General features: G+C 38.2%; 1 protein-coding gene across 1 annotated transcript; it reads right to left on the bottom strand.

Annotated features, from left to right (window-relative positions):
* Positions 1-12,349: 12,349 nt before the first annotated feature.
* Positions 12,350-13,321, bottom strand: LOC113896397 (olfactory receptor 7A17-like). The gene has a single exon (XM_027548594.1). It carries the CDS (start codon positions 13,319-13,321, stop codon positions 12,350-12,352), a length of 972 nt encoding a protein of 323 aa, XP_027404395.1.
* Between the last annotated feature and the right edge of the window lie 10,052 nt (positions 13,322-23,373).

Below are 23,373 nucleotides of genomic sequence, written 5' to 3'. Positions count from 1 at the left end.
AACCCGTGCTCAGCAACAGGAGAAGCCACCAAGATGAGGAGCCAGTGCACCGCAATGAAGAGTAGCGGTGCCACAATGAAGAGCAGTAGTGCCTCTGCACTAGCGGTGCCATAAAGTATGTGTGTATGTATTTAAGTACAAGAGAGACTAAAAGAAATGAAATGGATATTGTGGGAAAATGATCTACTAAGCTCAAATGTTCTCTAAGACAATGTGATGAAGAATAACTTCTTCGGTTTGGCAAAATTCCAGCCCCTGTAAGATTTCCTTGATGTCAAGAGGAAAAAGTACCTGTATTCCAACAACACAGACAGTGATATGTGTATGATGTGAAACACCATACAGATTGAATATCCAAGAAAAAATAAGCAAAAGGAATAAATCAACAGTTCACAAAAGGGCATATACAGACACAATAAGAGTTTAGTATGTCTTGCATTAAGCAGTATAAGATTTGTCCTGAGACTTTTTCATTTTTGTGGTCTTGAAGTAGGAGATAGATGAGCCTTGCGCCTGGACTGGATAGCTGGTGTTGGTCAAATGGAGTAAAATTGAAGTTTTGCTCTCACCCAGATACTCCAAGGACAAAGCTAGAGGCAGAAGCTGATTTCTGCTGAAGTAAAGAGATAAAGAGCCCACTCCTAAGGTCAAGGAAGACTTCCGTGTCTGCACGTGTGCAGGGAGGCTCCTTGGGAGTCGAGAAGGGAGGGGGTGCCATCCAAAAATAAGTGTGGACATGCACCCACAGGTCTGTGATGGGACCCATCTTAGCAAAAAGTTCTGTATGCATCTTGGTGAGGGTCCTAGGACCAATCAGGTGTGATAAAAGAAAAAAAGTTGACTGGCCAAGTGTAAGCAAAGACCCAGAAGGACTGTCCTTTGTATATGATTTAAATCACCTTTTTACTGTGCTCCTTATTCAGGACACCAGCACTCCTCTCTGGGGGTGTATTTCTGTGCTGATTTAAATAAATAAACTGCTTCTCTGGGTATCCTTCCATTTTTTGTGCTGTGTCTCTTAATAATAAACTTTGTACCTGTTTTGCAGTCTTTGCCTCCTTGAAACATTTTTGCTTTCAAACGGGGTGAGAATCAGGGAACTTTGCTTCTAGCCTTGGTGGTCTAAGGCTTCCTTAATAGCTCAGTTGGTAAAGAATCCACCTGCAATGCAGGAGACTCCCATTCGATCCCTGGGTCAGAAAGATCTGCTGGAAAAGGGATAGCCTACCCACTCCAGTATTCTTGAGTGTCCCTTGTGGCTCAGCTGGTGAAGAATCTGCCTGCATTGAGTGAGACCTGGGTTCAATTTCTGGGTTGGGAAGGTACCCTGGAGAAGGGAAACACTACCTACTCCAGTATTCTGGCCTGGAGAATTCCATAGAGTCGGTCATGACTGAGTGACTTTCACTTTCACTTCTTGGTGGACTAATAGCTAAATTCAATACAAGGACAGGGAAATAAGATCCTGCTTCAAGACTACTGTCTCTCTGAGAACAGTCTGATAGGGAATGAAGCAAGCCCTGTCTCAGTTTTCTTATAGGGCACTGCTTTTTTTTGTTTGTTTTTGTAAGCATGTTTTTAATTAACATTTTTAATAAGTATTTTTCATATTAAATATTTCAAATACCATTAATCTAATACAGATAAACCTGAAACATGAATTTAATATCTCACTGTTCATTTATTTAATAAATATCTATTGAGCATGATGTTATAAAAGATATTAATGTCTAACATTTAGGTCTTCCCTGAAGGCTCAGTGGTAAAGAACCTGCCTGCCAATGCAGGAGACTTGGGTTCAATATCTGGGTCAGGAATATCTTCCGGAGGAAGAAATGATAACCTACTCCAATATTCTTGTCTGGGAAATCCCCTGGACAGAGAGGCTTGGCAGGCTACAGTCCATGGGGTGGAAAAAGAGTTGGACACGACTTATGGCTAACAACAGCAAGTGGCTAACACTTAACTGAATATTTAACATGAACCAATGCATTAAATGGATTGTTTTCACTTAATCTTCACAACTTACAAAGCAGTTTCATTATTATCTGAATTTTTGATGATACGAAACTGAAGCACAGAGCAGTGAAATGACTTTCCCAGGGTCTCAAAGCTAGACAGTTGGTATTTTAACCCAAAGAGTTTGAGTCCAGAGGCCAGGTTTTTAATCATTGTTATGAAATTTGATGTGATTTACAAAGAATAATAAAGCCCTTTTTTTGTTTTGCATTTAATTAATTTATAGACTATAGGCAATTGCTTGTCTGTTATTTTTGGTTTTAATATTTTGTCTTATTTTCCTTTTATAAATACATGGGTACACTTTAATCCTGGTTCCTGTCTTTGTCCAAAATGCAAAGACTTTTCCAGACCCTGCTCTGTAAATCTTGAGCACATCCTGAATATCCATTCTTTTATTGTGGTAACTTTCTTCAAATGATTTAAGCCCAAGAACACTATGTCACACATATGTTTATTTCACTGTACTATGATGTTGCCATCTAAAAATAAAGTGATGCTAGTGGTAAAGAACCTGCCTGCCAATGCAGGAGACATAAGAGATGCCAGTTCCATCCCTGGGTCAAAAAGATCCTCTGGAGGAGGAAATGACAACCAACTCCAGTATTCTTGCCTGGAGAATCCCATTGACAGAGGACCCTGGTGGGCTACCATCCACAGGATCAGAGTCAAACATGACTAAAGCAATTTAGCACGCCTAATGTTGCCACTATAATGTAAGATCTTAATCATTAGAGACTTCACTTACTTTTTCATTTCTTATTTTCAGAAAGATGTGTGACTATATCTGTACTTACACAGAAAACATTTAAGTAAATGTGAAATTATGAAATAAAAAGAAGGGCAGATAGAATGAAGCCAGGTTAAATAGATTAGTTTCAGAGAAACTATATTAAACAAAATTTAATGGAGCATCAAAAACTAACTGAAAAAGTAGTTCATTCTCTACATCTGTGAGTCTGTTGGGTATATTCTTTTTTTTTTTCTTTTTTTAGATTCTACATATAAGCATTAACATTTGCTTTGTCTGTCACCATTGAGGAAAAGGAACAGGGAAGTGTCAAGATAGAAGCATGGAATTGAGAAGCACAAACTACTATGTATAAAATAAATAAATTGCAAGGATACTTTGTACAGCATAGGGAATATAGCCAGCATTTTATAAAAACTTTATATGGTGTATAATCTATAATAATGCTGTCATCATGTCACACATCTAAAACGAATATAATTTTGTAAATCAAATATACTTCAATAAAAAAAAAACTAAAGGTGGCAAAAATTTATAAAAGAAAGGTGGCAAAAATTGTAATGACTTAATGATGTCACATGGATTAGTAATTAAATTGGCAAAGCTATAGGCATAAGTGAATATAATAGACAATGTTCCTAGAAACAGTGGCATATAGTAGATGCTCAGTTATTATTTGTTGACTGAATCAGGAATTAGGTCTCAGTATAGATGTATACTGAATATATGATAAGGTTATATTTCAGTTTATTTGGCAAGGCTAGATTATTGAATAAAAGTTGGTAAAAGTGGATATGTACCTGGAAGAAAATGAAGTTTTCCCCCTCCCTCATTCATATTACCAAAAAAATCACAGGGATTATCTATTCACTGTAAGAGTAATAATTTTGGGTGAACATCTAGAAAACTACATATTACAATCTATAGGTGGAGCAAGGAATTTTAATTAAGGCAAGAAACTGACAAGTAAAAAGATAACCATATTTAACTAAATAAAAGGTGAAGTATTTGTACGGCCAGAACATCCTCCAAATGCCAACTGAAAAACCCTAGCTTTTAAAAATTTATTTGAAAGGCTGATAATGGTAGAGTAATAAACATATAATGTATATGTATACATGAACATAAATATTTGGCCATAAAAATATTTCACATCCCCTGGAGTAGGAAATGGCAACCAACTCCAGGATTTTTGCCTGGAGAATTCCATGGACAGAGGAGCCTGGTGGGCTATAGTCCAGGGGGTTGCAAGAGTCAGACACAACAGTGACTAAGCACACACACAAGCAATATACATATAATATATCGCCATATGATAATAACAGCCAAACTAGAATGGTGATCAAATATGTGACTATGATCAAACTCAGTACTAGTTTAGAAAACAACAAACTTTTCCACACCCCACAGCCTTGGAAAACACTTAAAGAGCCATCACGCTGTTTGCAGTGGTACCTTGAAACAAGGAGCAAACAGGTACTATCTATTCCTGCTGACAGAAATTTATAGTGTTACAATGTTGGGAAAACATTCTGAAGAATGGTATAGATATTACAAGTATAGAAGTTCTTTAACTCAAAGTTTCTCAGTCTCAGCATTATTGACATTCTCAAGCAGGTGTTCTCTGTGGCGGGGTCTGTCCTGTGACTTATAGGATGTCTAGAGCATCCCTGGCCTCCAGCCATCCCTCCTCAGTGTGACAGACAGACATTTGTACGAGCATTTCTCAGTGTTCTCTGGAAACATAGCTTCTCCCAGTCAGAACAATAGTTAGAACTTAACCATCTCAAATATTTTTGTAGCAATGATACAATAGCACTTTAAAGGGAAAGATTATGGAAGATCATTCATAGTGTAAATAGCACATCCCCTACCATGAATTATTAAATAGCTATTGAAAATAATAAACTAGTACTGCACAGGAAGAAAGCCCCTGGTGCATATTGATAAATAAGGAAAATGAGAAACAGGTAGAAAAAAGACTGTACTGAAATATAAAGAGCATTTATGCATTTGTAGAAAAGTGCATGAATAGATATGCATACATAACACAGAAAGAGAAATTTTAAAAGAAACCAAGAACCTATGTGAAAATGTGAATGAGAATGAAATTAAGTATGAAGATTTCAAAATAATTGAATATAACAAAACTGAATGAAAGTCTACAGTTCATTTATATGAAGATATAAAATGGGAATAATTTAATGACATTAATATGGGCCACAGTTCAATATTAAATTGTCAAAGACTTGGAAATAAAAGATTATAGCAGAACAGATTTTAAAATGTGAGGAGAGAGGAATAGTCTAGTTATAATTTATTCTCATATAAAGATATATGGATTCAAATACATTTACAGAAGATTGAAGTGAAGTGTTAGTTGATCAGTCTTGTCTGACTCTGTGCAACCCCATGGACTGTAGCCTGCCAGGCTCCTCTGCCCATGGTATTTCCCAGGCAAGAATACTGGAGTGGGTTGCCATTTCCTCCTCCAGGGGATCTTCCCAACTCAGGGATTGAGCTTGGATCTCCTGCATTGTGAGCAGATTCTTTACGTCCTGAGCCACCAGGAAATCCCTATGGAAGATTAAGGTGACCTTTTTTATTCCAAAGATAAAGAAGAATGTTCTCTACATGATGCCCGAAGGTAATATAACTTTTAGAAATACATTTAATCACAAACGCTGAATGGAACAATACAGAAAAATAGATAAAGTTAGAGATATGTGTACAAATTTATTTATTCACAGTATGCATGAGAACATTTATTATTATTCTTGTTTAAAACAAGATTTTGCACATGAAGAATATAAAGTGATAGGTCAGTTATTTCAGTCAGAAAAAATTTTTTTAAAAAATTATAAGCAATGGGAAGAACACCATATGGTTGATAATTTAACCATACATAGTTTAGAATCTCAAATATCCCCATAAATATATCTATAGATACATAAAATAACTGAACTACAGACAATAATTTTGTGAAAAAGTAAAACCTCAAATTATTTTTTATGCTTATAATCCAGAAATACTATACAAAAGCTAAGGGTTCTCACAGACAACTTTTCGTGGAGAAAGCAAATGGTTAACAAATGGAAATATATATACAACCTCACAGATAACAAAATAATGGCAAAGTAAATCTCTTTAGTTTGCCCATGTTCACATGTTTTTTATGTGAGTATCCAGAAAGAGAGAGAAGAGATACTAGGATACATAAGTTACAAAAAATGCTGTTGTAGGGATATATTTGCATAAATCCCCTGGTTAGGATCTTTCTAATTAATATGGAACTGTCAAAATGTCCATCTTAAAATAAAATGAAATGCCTTCATTTCACTGTATGTCACTCAACCACTAATAACGTTATTTTTCTACTCTTGTTATTTAGTAATATCATAACACTTATATTCCACTTTTACTTGGGTCATTTTATGCCTCCCATTCCCTCTTCTTAATCGACATGTTTTTATATTGAATTGTCAACACTGAGCCTGCCTTACTGAGGCCAATATTTGCTTCTCTGGCCAATAACCTTTGATATCTGAACTAGACTGGATTGGCTCACAGGTGACCTTTGATAGAGGTTCAAGGATTTCTTTTTCTCCAGTCCTCTCCCATTGGCTTCCCCGGTGGTGCAGTGGTAAAACATCTCAGGAGACACAAAAAACATGCATTCGATACCTGGATTGGGAAGGTCACCTGGAGTAGGAGATGGCAACCCACTCCAGTATTCTTGCCTGGAGAATCCATGGGTAGAAAAGCCTGGTGGGCTACAGTCCATGGGGTCACAAAGAGTCAGACATGACTGCAGCGACTTAGCACCAGCACCAATCCTCTCCTGCAATAGCTACTGGGCTCTCAGACTCACCTGGATGGGAACTGAGAGAAAGGTCTCTGTGTGGAAGTTCGAATGCCTCCTGGAGGGTTGATATTGGAGACTGAAGCTCTGTCTCACAAAACAGCAGGAAGGACTTGAAGACCAGACAGACTTAGGTCTCCAAAGGAAACACATCCTATGAAGTCCAAGATTTCTCAGGCTGAGGGAATTGCAGCAGAGGAGTTTTATAGCTCACTTTGTATTCTTATTAGGTATCTTTTCTGCTGTAACCCACATTTATGTCATGATTTCCCTGTGGAACACAGGTCTGGACAGAAGGAACTATTTCCACCTGACTCTCTGCTCCTAGGAGACCACGTTACAAGGAAGATGAGTTTAGATTTTATTCCTCCTTCTTCATGAACTCTCCTGCATCTGGAGGTCTAAACCTCTCAGCACATTGTCCCAGCCTGAATTAAAGTTTCCTCAAAGTTTAAGACTGTGAATTCTCTCTTGATTAGGTCCCTCAAATCTACCAATCATTGACTAGACAGCTCTTGATAGCTCTAGAAAATTGTTATTCCCCTTTTCACAAGTGGAATAACATTTTTCTTTCATATAAAACTTTGGGCACTACAATGCTTGCATTCCTGAATCTTTTCCCAAAGCTATAAGAAATTTCATACTTGGTTTCAGAAGTTAGAGCCATCGTTTAGCCTCTCATTACAAAATGTTTGTTATTATGAGACATATTTAGATATTTTTATATACCATTACCTTCCTTGGAAATTACAGTCTGCTTTAATTTTATAGAAGATCATTCTCTGATGTTGTCCTCTTATGCACTTCATTCTCCATTGTACAAAAGAGATTCAGACAGGTTTAATGTTCTAATCAAAGTTTTAAACAAGTAAGACAATGCATTTTGACTGGACTCTCTCAGGATTCTTCCAGTTCTCTCAAACTCTGAGACAGTGATTGTCAACCAAAGACCATTTTACAACTGGTGATATTTGGCTTATCTGTAGGGCTACCACTGAAAACCTGTGCAGGACAGCATCCAACACAGATGATTATACTGCCCCAAATGTCAACAGTGAGAAAGTGAGAAAATTTATTCTAGACCAGCATGTCTCTAATTCACTATTTCCACAAATTGTTAAGGTTGTAGTTCAAATTCAAATCATGATTCAACAAGTCTGATTCATGTAGCCCAGGATCTCTGCATTTCTATCAAGATGCTAAATGTTATTGATGCCGCAGATCCTGGTCTGTGGACCACAATTTGAACAGCAAGACAGTGGTCCTAAATTTGACTCCTGTGTTGGTAGTCTTAGGTCTTTACCAAAAATATTTCGTGTATGTAATTTTGAAAAAAAATAGTTTCACTTACTTTATAGTGGTAAATTTATTTGATTTTTTATTTATGTAAAATAAATGAGTAACATCAAATAATTTCTGTCTGAAAAATACTTTGCAGTAGGCAGAATAAAGGAGCTTCCCAGGTGGTGCTAGTGGTAAAGGATCTGCCTCCCAATGCAGAAGCAAGAAAGGCAATTTCAGTCCCTGGGTTGGGTTGTTCCCCTAGAGCAGGAAATGGCAAGCTATTCCAACATTATTTCCTGGACAGTTCCATGGAAAGAAGAACCTGTTGGATTACAGTTCACCAGGTTGTAAAGAGTCAAAGTGACAAAACACAGGCAGAATAAAATCCTCAAAAACTATGTCCTCATCATATTCCCAAGAACTTTTAAATATCCTAGCTTGCACTGCAAGAAAAATTACAATAGCAGATGCAATGAGATTGTTAATTAATCTTGATATAAGAAGATTAGCACAGATTATCCAAGTTGGACTAATGTAATCACAGTAACCCTTTAAAAGTGGGAAAGAAGAAGAAGTGAAGTTAGATAGGCAGTTTAAAATGCTATGCATCTGTGTTTGAAGATAGAGGAAGGACCATGAGCCCAGGAATGCTGGTGACCAATGTAAATAAAATAAGAAAGGGAATACTTGTCCTCTGGAGTGTCCATGAGGATCAAAGACCTGCCAACATTTCAATTTTAGCCAAAGAGATCCATTTCAGTTTCCTGACTTTCTAGAATTTCAATACAGATATTTGTTCAATCAGATATTGTCCCTCTGAGCTGAGTTTAAGCTTTTCAATAGTCAGTGAGCTTCCCTTAAAAGGCATTCTGTGTTGAATTCCTATTTTAAGTATAAGAAAATTAGAGTCAGTTTGGAGAAATTTTGCCCCATTAGCTGGTACAGGGAATTTCACATTGCCCAATATAAATATTGGAGAAGGAAATGGCAACTGTCTCCAGTATTCTTGCCTGGAAAATCCCATGGACAGAGGAGCCTACAGGGCTATAGTCCACAGTGTCACAAGAGTCAGACACAATTTAGGGACTAAACAATAACAACAAATGTAAATATGGTTTTGACTTTAAGGTCTTGGAGAATTTAAGAGGGATGGTACAGGGAGGGAGGAGGAAGGGGGGGTTCAGGATGAGAAACACATGTACACCAATGGTGGATTCATGTTGATGTATAGCAAAACCAATACAATATTGTAAAGTAATTAGCCTCCAATTAAAATAAATAAATTTAAATTTAAAAAGTAAGTCATTATCAAAATTAAGATCATACACTCTATTTTACATCTTCCTGTTAAACTTTTTATATTCAATTTATGTTAATTCAAGCATTTATTCTTTCATGACTATCCTTCCAACTTTCTCTCAAGTTTTCTTCTAAAACAATGGATGGGATTACAAATGAGACTGTGTCCATGTATATGTATGGATGAGTGTGACTGTTTGAGAGAAAGGTGTATACAAATAACATACATGTACTTCTAAACTTGAAAATTGTGGACTCAGCAAAGTATTTCTATATATTTAATTCATTTTTCACAATGTTCAAGTGAGTTAGAATTAATCATCTCAAAATTTATTCTGAAATAAGCAAAACTTAGGCTAAGAGCAAATTGTATGATCAACAATAACATTAAAAATGAATTAAAACATCTTGTGCACCTTCTGAAATCATACACAAATTGAATGATGTTTTTATTGTTTTGAAATCCAGAAAATTGCATATTTTAAACATGTGCAGTTTATTCTATGTAATTACACTTTAATAAATTAGTTGAGAATTAAACATTTCATTGGTACATTGTTTAGCATAGTATGTTAAGCACATGTAGTTGAGTTAAACCTAAAACTGGTGAGAGATTGCTCCTCTACGTGCTCTAGTGGTAGTCAGCTCCATTGGCTCAGCCAGTGAAGAGTGTGCAGGGGACCTGGGTTTGATCCGTGGGTCAGGAAGACCCCTTGGAGGAGGAAATGACAACCCACTGCAGTATCCTTGCTTGAGAAATCCCATGGACTGAGGAGCCTGATGGGCTATAGCCCATGGGGTCACAAAACACAACTTACTGACTAAACTACCACTAGCTCCTCTAACTAGGAAGAAACAAAACATCACTTATGGATATAGTAATGGTGAAATTTAGATAAAATAGTTAACATTTGAGAAACCCATCTTTTTTCTTGTTAAACTAACCTGCATATATAAAAGGAAGAATTTTACATCAGTTCAGTTCAGTTCAGTTGCTCAGTCATGTCCAACTCCTTGCGACCCCATGAATTGCAGCACGCTAGGCCTCCCTGTCCATCACCAACTGTCCATCACTCAGACTCACGTCCATCAAGTCAGTGATACCATCCAGCCATCTCATCCTCTGCCGTCCCCTTCTCCTCCTGCCCCCAATCCCTCCCAGCATCAGAGTCTTTTCCAATGAATCAACTCTTCGCATGAGGTGGCCAAAGTACTGGAGTTTCAGCTTTAGCATCACTCCCTCCAAAGAAATCCCAGGGCTTCTTCAGAATGGACTGGTTGGATCTCCTTGCAGTCCAAGGGACTCTCAAGAATCTTCTCCAACACCACAGTTCAAAAGCATCAATTCTTCAGCACTCAGCTTTCTTCACAGTCCAACTCGCACATGCATACATGACCACTGGAAAAACCATAGCCTTGACTAGACGGACCTTTGTTGGCAAAATAATGTCTCTGCTTTTCACATAAAGTGGTTCAAAACAGAGAAGCATTACAACTGCACACAACATCATGGATGAGCTTTTATAACACAACATAGAGCCTGACAGCTGACAATAGACCCACGAGGAGACAAATCAGAACTCAGATAAAATCCCCATCATAGAAATCCATTTGATCATAAATCCATTATATTAGACCATTTGCTTTTAGGATGACTTTCTATGTAGCAAGAGCTAACTGCTGCAATAAGCAATGTGAACAAAACTGAGGTAAGTTATAATAACATGCTGCTTTTTTCCTAGGCAATTGTTGTGATATTTGAATAGCATTCATGATTTCCCTGTTATTCAAGTTTATTTCATACAGTTGTGTTAAAAAGGGATTCCACTGAGGTTTCCTTTTAGGTAAGCAAGAAAATTTAAAAGGATATACCTGTTTGTACAAAACTTGTTACTGAACCACAGGACTGTATAGGAGTTTAAGCTGTCTAGTGAGCCACACTTTGGAGATTATACACACACACACACACACACACACACACATATATATATATATATATATATATATATATATATATATATACACATACATATAATATTTATATTATTAGGACTTCCCTGATAGCTAAGTTGGTAAAGAATCCGCCTGTAATGCAGGAGATCCTGGGTGATTCCTGGCTTGGGAAGATCTGCTGGAGAAGGGAAAGGCTACCCACTCCAGTATTCTGGCCTGGAGAATTCCATGGACTATGCAGTCACAAAGAGTTGGACACAACTGAGTGACTTTCACTTTCATATTATTCATTGACTACTCTTTTTGTGGAAATGACAGAACTTGGAATGTGGGAAATACTTCATTTAGAGCAGAGGAAGGAATCATATTTGTAATCAGTAATGGAAAATTTCAAGCAGAAACAGAAAGATATAGTTAAACCAAACACTACTTCACCCCAACAATAAACCCCTTCATGAATGAACACCATGAAAAACTATTTGGCATGGTAATAATCTGACATAAAGTTTTGCTACATCATGCTTAGAATCCTCTTTGAATCAAGACCTTATAATGTCAAAGTCTTTATTGAAATTTGCTTCAGATAGACAATTGGAGACATACATCTGATGCTCCATTTTGCCAGTATGTCCTGTAGGCAACATGGACACTGAGCTAAATGGAGAACAGTACACTGTGAGGGAGTAAAATCAGATGACCAGTTATGAAACACACTCTCTGCTAATGTCTATGAATACATTTTCAGATAGAGTAATTATTGTAGTGATGTTCCAAGCTATACTGAACTAAAAAGTGATAAACTGGTTTCATATTTGTCTCTTCTATGGAATTATGTAATTGTTTTTGTTGTCACGATTTTTATTCTTTTTTCCATATAAGTAGCACAATTCATGATTATACTTTTAGTAAAGTGAAAAAAAATGACTCAGTGTAAAGTATTTTATCTAACAAGAATTTATTCTTAAGAAATTGGAAATTTACATATATTTCACATTTTCAAGTCAATTTTGGCGACTCAAAAAGTGACAAAATAAAAACTATACATGACAGAGAACAGAAGTATAGAGAAGTTGAAATCAAAGAAAAGTAAATGCCAAGCAGTCAATTGAAGAAACAATTGCTATAATCACAAAACAATCAAAGAGTCAAAATACTTGGCTCTGAGGCTTTCAGCCAGGGTATCATGGACATTTCTTCAGCCGAAGAGAAAATGGCCCTTTTATAAAAGTTTCCATCCCAAATAATCTTTTCAGAGCCCTCTTTATGTCTTTATTTCTCAAACTGTAGATAAAGGGGTTCAGCATGGGTGTGACCACAGTGTACATCACCGAGCCTGTTGCACTTGAGTGGGAGCTGTGGGTAGCAGCAGAGCTAAGGTACACTCCTAAGCCAGAAAAATAAAATAAGGAGACAATGGAGAGATGAGACACACAGGTTGAAAATGCTTTATACTTTCCATGGGCTGATGAGATTCCACAGATAGAGGACACTATCTTTGAGTAAGAGTAAAGAATACCAGTCAGGGGACCACCACCCATAATCACAGCTCCAAAACACAGCGTTGTGTTATTGAGGAAAGTGTCATAACAGGCAAGTTGGACAAGCTGTTTGGTTTCACAGAAAAAGTGGTGTATTTCCAAGTCTGAGCAGAAGGACAAATGCAACACCATTAAGCTGTGTAACAATGAGTACGTTGCACTTATTACCCAGGACACCAGAACCAGACATCCACAGAGCCATAGGTTCATGATGACTGTGTAGTGCAAAGGGTGGCAGATGGCCACGTAGCGATCATAGGCCATCACAGCCAGGAGAAAGTCATCTAATGCTCCAAAGAGAATGTAAAAACACATCTGGGTGATGCAGCCTTCATAGGTTATGACTTGGCTCTGCATCTGGATGTTCCATAGCATCTTTGGGATGGTGGTGGAGATGAAGCAGATGTCTACAAATGACAGGTTGGAGAGGAAGAAGTACATGGGGGTGTGGAGGTGGGAGCCTGAGCTGACAGCCAGGATAATGAGCAGGTTTCCAAACACAGTGATCAGGTACATGGAGAGGAAAAGTCCAGATATGAGGGATTGCAGTTCTATTTCCTCTGAAAGTCCCAGAAGAAGAAGTTTTGAAAATTTTGTATTGTTCCTTGGTTCCATGTGGTGGAAGTGACTATTGGGAAAAAGAAAATACTAAGAATAATTTTCACTTTAACAGGCATAATTTACATAACTGAACTACTTTAATTTCTATTTTGCTGGCAAGAAATTGATGTTAAGATGGTATATACAGATAAATTCTCCTTGAGGGCATACCCCATTTCACCTGTTATTAAAAAATTTTGTCCTATTCACAGTATATTTTTAAAGAGTTCATGTATTGGGTGGGCCAAAAGATTTGCTCATTGTTTTTCTCCTGTAAGATGGATATAGTAGCACTCACTTGTCTTTAACGTCATTTGAAACAATTGTGTTTGATTATATCGTGACAGATACCATACTGGCATGCATTAAAAAACATAAAAATTGGTGAATTTTTGTATAGCTATTTTAATATTGAAAATGGAAGAGAAACACAACATTCTCAGAATTCTATTCTTTATTATTTCAAGAATGGTAAAAACACAATGACAAAAGGTAAAAAAAAAAATGACAAAAAAAATTTGTGAAATGTATGGAAAAGATGATGTGACTGATCAAGCGTGTCAAAAGAGGTTTACAAAGTTTCATGCTGGAGATTTCTCGGTGTACAATGCACCTTGGACAAGAATACCAGTTAAACATGATAACAATAAAATCAAGATGTTCACTGAGAATAGCCAACATTACACCAAGAAGGAGAGAGTTAATAAACTCAAAATATCCAAATCAAGTGTTTACAATCATTAGCTTGGTTTTGTTAATCACTTTGATGGTTTTTTTTTCTGTTTTTAACTTTTTTAAAAATTTTTATTTAATTTTTAAACTTTGCATAATTGTATTAGTTTTGCCAAATGTCAAAATGAATCTACCACAGGTATACATGTGTTCCCCATCCTGAACCCTCCTCCTTCCCCATACCATCCCTCTGGGTTGTCCCAGTGCACTAGCCCCAAGCATCCAGTATCGTGCATCGAACCTGGACTGGCATCTCGTTTCATACATGATATTTTACATGTTTCAATGCCATTCTCCCAAATCTTCCCACCCTCTCCCTCTCCCACAGAGTCCATAAGACTGTTCTATACATCACTGTCTCTTTTTCTGTCTCGTTCACAGGGTTATTGTTACCATCTTTCTAAATTCCATATATATGCATTAGTATACTGTATTGGTGTTTTTCCTTCTGGCTTACTTCACTCTGTATAATAGACTCCAGTTTCATCCACCTCATTAGAACTGATTCAAATGTATTCTTTTTAATGGCTGAGTAATACTCCATTGTGTATATGTACCACAGCTTTCTTATCCATTCATCTGCTGATGGGCATCTAGGTTGCTTGTCACATAAGTCAAAGTTGTTCAGCTGTGTCCAACTATTTGTGACCCCATGGGCTATACAGTCCATGGAATTCTCCAGGCCAGAATACTAGAGTGAGTGGCCTTTCCCAACTCCAGTGGGTCTTCTCAACCCAGGGATCAAACCCAGTTCTCCCACATAGAAGCAGATTCTTTATCAACTGTGCAACAACGGAAGCCCTTATCACATAAGTTAAGCAAAAAAAAAAAAAAGAAAAAAAAAGAAAGAAAGAAAGAAATAAAATCCTTTTTGACCACATTTCCACATGTGACTCTACTTAAATTTAATGAAAACATTCTACTTTTGAAACAATATGTGATGGGCAATGGAAAGAGTACTGCACAATAATGTGGAATGGAAGAGCTCATGGGCCAAGCAAAATTAACCCACCACCAACCATCAAAGAAGGTGATGCTGTGTATATGGTGGGATTGGAAGGGAGTCCTCTATTGTGAGGTCCTTCTCAAAAATCAAAAGATTAATTCCAACAAGTACTGCTCCCAATTAGACCAGCTGAAGGCAGCACTTGATGAATAACATCCAGAATTAGTGAGCAGAAAATGCATAATCTTCCATCAGGAAACCACAAGACTGCTTATTTCTTTGATGAACAGGAAAAAATTGTTACTTCTTGGCTAGGAAGTTCTGAGTCATCCACCATATTCACCATCATTGTACCTTCAAATTTCCATTCATTTCAGTCTTTACAAAATTCTCTTTATGGAGAAAAAAAATTTTTTTCCCTTCCCTGGAAGACTGCAAAAAGCACCTGGGGCAATTCTCTGTTCAAAAAGGTTTAACATTTTAGGAAGATGGAATTATGAAGTTGCCTGGAAAATGGCAGAAAGTAGTGGAACAAAACATTGAATATGCTGTCCAATAAAGTTCTTGGTGAAAAGGAAAAACATGTCTTTTATTTTACTTGAAAAAATGAAGGAACATTTTTTTTTTTTGTCAGCACAATATGCACAGTTCTAATGAGAAACTCTTTCATGACTTTGAGAAGTGTATATTGAGAGTCAACATATTTCAAACACATACTGGGAATAAACAGAGATACAGAGAAACAAATCCCCCACATTCCAAGAAAGATGAAAGATAATATTCAAATAAATATATATAGACTATATCCACTGATGGCAGATTCTATGAAGAAAATAAAACCAGGTATAAAGGAAGGAGAGGCAAGAGGTGCTCTTCTGTACTGAGTGTTCAGGCAAGGCCAGCAAACAAGATGATGATTGAACAGATAGCTCAAGAAAGGATCTTCCCTGGTGGCTCAGATGGCAAAGCATCTGTCTATAATGCAGGAGACCAGGGTTTGATCCCTGGGTGAGGCAGATCCCCTGGAGAAGGAAATGGCAACCCACTCCAGTACTCTTGCCTGGAAAATCCCATGGTCTGAGGAGCCTGGTAGGCTACAGTTCATGGGGTCGCAAAGAGTCAGACATGACTGAGAGACTTCACTTTCACTTTCAGCTCAAGAAAGAGAGAGAAGGATCTAGAGGGATCAGAAAAAATGTGTGCCTGGCACAGGGAATGGGCTTTCCTGGTGGCTCAAATGGTAAAGAATCTGCCTGCTAATGTAGGAGTCACTGGCTCAATCTCTGGGTTGGCAAGCTCCTCTGGAGAAAAAAATGGTAACCAGTTCCAGCATTCTTGCCTGGGAAATCCCATGGACAGAGGAGCCTGGTAGGCTACAGAGCATGGAGTTGCAAAAGAGTCAGACATGATTTAGCGAGTAACAAAAACAAATACACGAGTCCAAGTGCCTCTGTTTTAGGAACTTCTCTCACTCCACAGGCACAGGTTTGCAGACACACCATGGTCTCCTGGGCTGTGTTTCTATCATGAATTTCACTCCCAGAACCACCCTCCTTAAGCCATTGGGGATGACAATTCAAGCTGGTCAGATCAGATTAGCTTTCTCCTAAAGAATGTGGAAAACCCAGAAATTCCAGTTTATAAGCTTCCAAGAGAAGAATAGATTTGAGGTTCCTTTTTGCTATGGCCACTTTCTGCCCTGTTTTTAAAGAAATAAAAAAGTTATGGGAGAGGGATAGAGAGGGGGAAAAAATGAAGGAAAAATATCTAATAAGCTCAAATGGCCCCTGAGACAATGTGATGAAGAAAAGCTTTCTTAGTTGGGCAGCCTTCCAACTTCAGCTACATTCTTTGGTGCCACAAAAAAATCATAAACATAAATACCTTTCTGTTTTCCCCAAGGACAGAAACAGTGATATCTGTATGATGTGAGAAACCATAGCATATGTAGTCTAATATGTCTCATCTTAAAACAAAAAGAAATGTCCTTATTTCACTGGATATCCCTCTCAGGTAATAACCTATTTGTCTAGTCCTGTAATTTATTGTATTATGAACATTCATTGGAAACATTGATACTGAAGCTAAAGCTCCCATACTTTGGCCACCTTTTGGAAAAGACCCTGAAAAATTGTGGAGAAGGGGGAGACAGATGATGAGATAGTTGGATGACATCACTAATTTAATGGACATGAGTTTGACCAAACTAGGGGAGATAGCAATGGACAGAGAAGCCAGGCGTGCTGAAGTTCATGGGGTGGCAAAGAGCTGGACCAGACTTAGTGACTGAACAGCAACAACTACTTTCATTGGAAGCAATTTATAGCTCCCATTCTTTCTTCCACTGGGCTTCCACTAGCACACTTTAATTGTCAACATTGGCAATTGAGTTTCTAAATGCAATGTTCCTTTGTCAGCATCATAAATAAATGCATTATTAAGAAAGCCAGCAAACAACCTGAGTGATCTCTGGCCTCTGGGCTATGCTGTATTGGCTCTTAGGTGACCTCTGGGACAAGTTCACGGCTTCCTTGCTCTCCGGTCCTCTCCTGAAGTGCCTATTAAGCTCTCAGACTCACCTGCATGGAGACTCTGGGAAGAAGCTTTTGGTGTGGAAGTCAAAATTCCTTCATAAATGATTGCCAATGGAGATAGGTTTTGTTCCCAAACCACACAATAGGGAAGAGGATCAAGCACTGATCACCCAGCTAGACTTAGGACTGCAAAGGCAGCAACCACATTCTGTCCAAAGTTGCACAAGCTGAGGGACTATAGCCAAGGAGGTATTTACATCTTTCTATATCAGCTCATTAGTCATGTTTTCCTCTTGTTACTCCAACCTCCAAGTACATGATTTCCCTTGGGGATGCTGATATGGACATAATGAATATTTTTTATTGCTTCTCCATTCCTAGCAGACTGCATTACATTAGATGAATCCAGTTTTCATCACTCCTTCTCCTTTATCTCTCCTTCTTCCAAAGCTCTGACTCCCAGCACTTCATCACATCCCTGAGTTCAAATATTCTCAAAAGTATAATATTGAAGGTTTGTCTTGACCAGGTACCTTGGTTCTTCAATGCTTTGATTTGTGGTGGAACACAACCTCTGAAATATCTGAATGTGACTATTCCCACTCATCCTAGAGGGGGATAATTTTACTCCTTTAATAAAAGTATTGGGTATTATAATCATTGGTTTCATGAAAGTTTTGCAGTTCCAATACGGATTCCCTGCTTATATCAGAAGTTAAGAGCTGTCATTTATCCTTCTTTATAAAATATTTGTAACTATTGAAGACCTTTATAGATACTCTTATGCACTACTAACCTACATACTATAGAGACCGTCAAATTTAATTTTTAAAACACTTTGTTCTATGAGTTAGAACTTATATGAATTTCATTCTCCATTGTAGAGATGGAACTCAGAGGGATTTAATGTTCTGCTTAAAGGCACATACCAAGTGAGGGATGAAACCTTGAAGATACTTCCAGTTTTCAGATTCTGGGCAGAGGTTCTTAACCATAGATGATTTTTCTCCTAGGAATATCTGGCAATGTTTAAAGGGATGCTCACTCTGGGAAATCTCATGGACAGAGGATCCTAGTGGGCTATAGTCCATGGGGTTGCAAAGATTCAGACATAACTGAGCGACTAAACAGCAGCAAAGGGATTCTGTTAATCTCTTATATACTACAAGATAGAGTCCAATAAAAGTAATTGTACTGTCCCAAATACCAACAGTAAGAAGGTAAGAAAAGTTATTTTGGACCAGAACTTCTACAAGTTCATTTTGCATAAAAATCACCAAGGTCTGTGGTTGAAATGCAAAATCTGTTTCATGAGGACTCTAATTGGCCCATGGAATGGATTTCAAATAAGCTCTTAGTTATTGAAACTGCAAGTATTGGTCTGTGGACGACAGTTTGGGCATCAAGGCAGCACTCCTATGTTAGGGTCAAGTGTATATAGCTTTAGTCTACTCCACAGAGGCTCTTTTATGTATGTAATTTTGAAAAAAAAATTCACTCATTTTATAGGTGGCAGTGAATTATGTGGCAGATCTTTTAAATATAAGAGCTCTTGAGTATCATAAATAAAATATACATATTAAGAAGAGTTTGTGATAGAGAAAATAAAGGACTCCAAAAGACATCACATTCTAAACCAAATAACTTTCTAATATATTAGTTTACATAGCAGGATAATTAAGACAGTAGATGGAATATAGCTACTAGTAATGTGTCTTAGTGATCTCTGTTCTTTTCCAAGGCAAACCATTCAATATCACAGAAATGCAAGTCTATGCCCAAACCAGTAACTCTGAAGAAGCTGAAGTTGAATGGTTCTGTGAAGACCTACAAGACCTTTTAGAAGGAACACCCAAAAAAGATATCCTTTTCATTATAGGGAACTGGAATGCAAAAGTAGGAAGTCAAGAAACACCTGGAGTAACAGGCAAATTTGGCCTTGGAATACAGAATGAAGCAGGGCAAAAGCTAATAGAGTTTGCCAAGAAAATGCACAGGTCATAGCAAACACTCTCTTCCAACAACACAAGAGAAGACTCTACACCTGGACATCACCAGATGGTCAACACCAAAATCAAATTGATTATATCCTTTGCAGCCAAAGATGGAGAAGCTCTATACAGTCAGCAAAAACAAGACCAGGAGCTGACTGTGGCTCAGACCATGAACTCCTTATTACCAAATTCAGACTTAAATTGAAGAAAGTAGGGGAAAGCACTAGACCATTCAGGTATGACCTAAATCAAATCCCTTATGATTATACAGTGGAAGTGAGAAATGGATTTAAGGGACTAGATCTGATAGATAGAGTGCCTGATGAACTATGGACTGAGGTTCGTGACATTGTACAGGAGACAGGGATCAAGACCATCCCTATGGAAAAGAAATGCAAAAAAGCAAAATGGCTGTCTTGGGAGGACTTATAAATAGCTGTGAAGAGAAGAGAAATGAAAAGCAAAGGAGAAAAGGAAAGATATAAACATCTGAATGCAGAGTTCCAAAGAATAGCAAGAAGAGATAAGAAAGCCTTCCTGAGCGACCAATGCAAAGAAATAGAGGACAACAACAGAATGGGAAAGACTACAGATCTCTTCAAGAAAATTAGAGATACCAAAGGGACATTTCATGCAAAGATGGGCTTGATAAAGGACAGAAATGGTATGGACCTAACAGAAGCAGAAGATATTAAGAAGAGGTGGCAAGAATACACAGAAGAACTGTACAAAATAGATCTTCATGACCCAGATAATCACGATAGTGTGATCACTCACCTAGAGCCAGACATCCTGGAAAGTGAAGTCAAGTGGGCCTTAGGAAGCATCACTACGAACAAAGCTAGTGGAGGTGATGGAATTCCAGTTGAGGTCTTTCAAATCCTGAAAGATGATGCTGTGAAAGTGCTGCACTCAATATGCCAGCAAATTTGGAAAACTCAGCAGTGACCACAGGACTGGAAAAGGTCAGTTTTCATTCCAATCCCAAAGAAAGGTAATGCCAAAGAATGCTCAAACTACTGCACAATTGCACTCATCTCACATGCTAATAAAATAATGCTCAAAATTCTCCAAGCTAGGCTTCAGCAATAAGTGAACTGTGAACCTCCAGATGTTCAAACTGGTTTTAGAAAAGGCAGAGGAACCAGAGGTCAAATTGCGAACATCTGCTGGATCATGGAAAAAGCAACAGAGTTCCAGAAAAATATATATTTCTGCATTATTGACTATGGCAAAGCCTTTGACTGTGTGGATCACAATATACTTTGGAAGATTCTGAAAGAGATGGGAATACCAGACCACCTGACCAGCCTCTTGAGAAACCTATATGCCGGTCAGGAAGCAACAGTTAGAATTGGGCATGGAACAATAGACTGGTTCCAAATACGAAAAGAAGTACGTCAAAGCTGTATATTATCACCCTGCTTATTTAACTTATATGCAGAGTACATCATGAGAAACGCTGGGCTGGAAGAAGCACAAGCTGGATCAGGATTGCTGGGAGAAAAATCAATAACCTCAGATATGCAGATGACACCACTCTTATGGCAGAAAGTGAAGAGGAACTAGTAGTCTCTTGATGAAATTGAAAGTGGAGAGTGAAAAAGTTGGCTTAAAGCTCAACATTCAGAAAACTACGATCATGGCATCTGGTCCCATCACTTCATGGGAAATAGATGAGGAAACAGTGGAAACAGTGTCAGACTTAATTTTTTTGGGCTCCAAAATCATGACAGATGGTGATTGCAGCCATGAAATTAAAAGACGCTTACTCCTTGGAAGAAAAGTTATTACCAATCGAGACAGCATATTCAAAAGCAGAGACATTACTTTGCCAACAAAGGTCCATCTAGTCAAGGTTATGGTTTTTCCTGTGGTCATGTATGGATGTGAGAGTTAGACTGTGAAGAAGGCTGAGCGCCAAAGAATTGATGCTTTTGAACTGTGGTGTTGGAGAAGACTCTTGAGAGTCCCTTGGACTGCAAGGAGATCCAACCAGTCCATTGTGAAGGAGATCAGCCCTGGGATTTCTTTGGAAGGAATGATGCTAAAGCTGAAACTCCAGTACTTTGGCCACCTCATGCGAAGAGTTGACTCATTGGAAAAGACTCTGATGCTGGGAGGGTTTGGGGGCAGGATGAGAAGGGGACGACAGAGGATGAGATGGCTGGATGGCATCACTGACTCGATGGATGTGAGTCTGAATGAACTCCGGGAGTTGGTGAATGGACAGAGAGGCCTGCCATGCTGCGATTCATGGGGTCACAAAGAGTCAGACACTACTGAGTGACTGAACTGAACCGAATGTATTTTAAGATATAAAAATTAGCCTGAATTTTCACTTTGGACTAGTGTAAGGACAATGACCCTCTAAGTGTGAATGAGAGGAAGAACTGGAGTCAGAGAAACATGTGAAGATGTTATGCTGCTGGCTTTGAAGATGGAGGAAGGATATAAGAATATATATCATTCCAGGATATATGGAATGCAGGTGGTCCCTGAAAATTGGAATAGGAGAAAGAATTATTCCTCACCTGGAACATCCTGAAAGATCCAAGCCCTCCAGATGTTTTGATTTAAACCCAATAAGACTCATTTCAAGACACAGTGTCAGAGGAAGCATACTGACTGAAACAGCCCACCCTGGCCAGGCTCTCTAGTAACCATTTGCATGACTTGTTTTACAACAGGAGGTCCTGGTAAGGAATACGGAATTAATAATCCACCACCAATTGGAAGAGTTCAGGAAAAGTCATAAGGAGATGCCACAAGTCTGTCCACCTCCCAGAATCCCTCTCGCTAGCATCCATCCTGGCTAAGTGATGCGTGCACCAGCAGGAAGGATTCTGAGTCAGAATGATTGGCCAAAGACAACCCAGAAATTAATCCCATTACCATAAAACCTGAGACTGTGAACCAAGTGGCAGAGCAGTCCTCCTAGGTTCTCTTAGCCTGCTGCTCTCTGCCCGGGTGCCTTCTTCCAGTAAAGTCTCTTACTTTGTCAGCACGTGTCTCCTTAGACAATTCTTTTCCAAGTCTTAGACAAGAGCCCACTCTTGGGGAGCTGGAGGGGTGCCCCTGCTTCCTACAACAATGTGTGAGTCTGTTTAGTTGAAAGAGGGATGTTCACGAATGCACATACATGTATATATACACACTCCTTACTCCTGAAGGTTTTCTTTGGACTCAAAATATATCCACCATTTCATGTATTTCACAACTTTCATCTGAATTAAGTTGTATTATCCCATACTGCCTTCAGAAATAAGGGTCTTATTCCCAGGTGGATTACATTTTAACAATTATTTGAGAAAGCAGTTCAAACTTATTCAGTATCTTCTTCAGTTGCATACAAATGAATCCATATATTATGTATTATCAGTTTTGTAAGAATCCTTTAATTTGGCAGATTGTACATTTTTTTTTCAAGCACAGAGAGTCAGTGTTTTTATTTTTTTTTCACTGTTACATTATGTGAAGATTACTGAATATGATTGTACTCTTGTAAATTAATTAAAATTAAAATTTTAGTGTTCATGAGTCAGGTCATATCTATATATAGCTGATTCACTCCAGACACTGCTAGAAGAGTCACCTTATAACTGTTGCAGGAAGGGGGACCCCTTCCAGGGCCCCTGAAACTGGACTATTGTCTAACACTCAGAAATGAATTGTCCAAGGAGATTTTATTGGGAAAGGGTGGCCAGGTGGAGAGTACTAGGGTAAGGGAACCTAGGAGAACTGCTGTGCCACTGGCTCTCTGGTTTTATGGTGATGGGATTAGTTTCTGGGTTGTCTTTAGACAATCATTCTCACTCAGAGTCCTTCTGGGTGATGCCCGCCTTATTCAGCCAAGATGGA

This window comes from Bos indicus x Bos taurus, chromosome 7, assembly GCF_003369695.1.
Source record: "Bos indicus x Bos taurus breed Angus x Brahman F1 hybrid chromosome 7, Bos_hybrid_MaternalHap_v2.0, whole genome shotgun sequence".
NCBI classification, from domain to species: Eukaryota; Metazoa; Chordata; class Mammalia; order Artiodactyla; family Bovidae; genus Bos; species Bos indicus x Bos taurus.
Note: the sequence above shows the minus strand (reverse complement) of the source record. Positions and strands in the feature narration are given on the sequence as shown.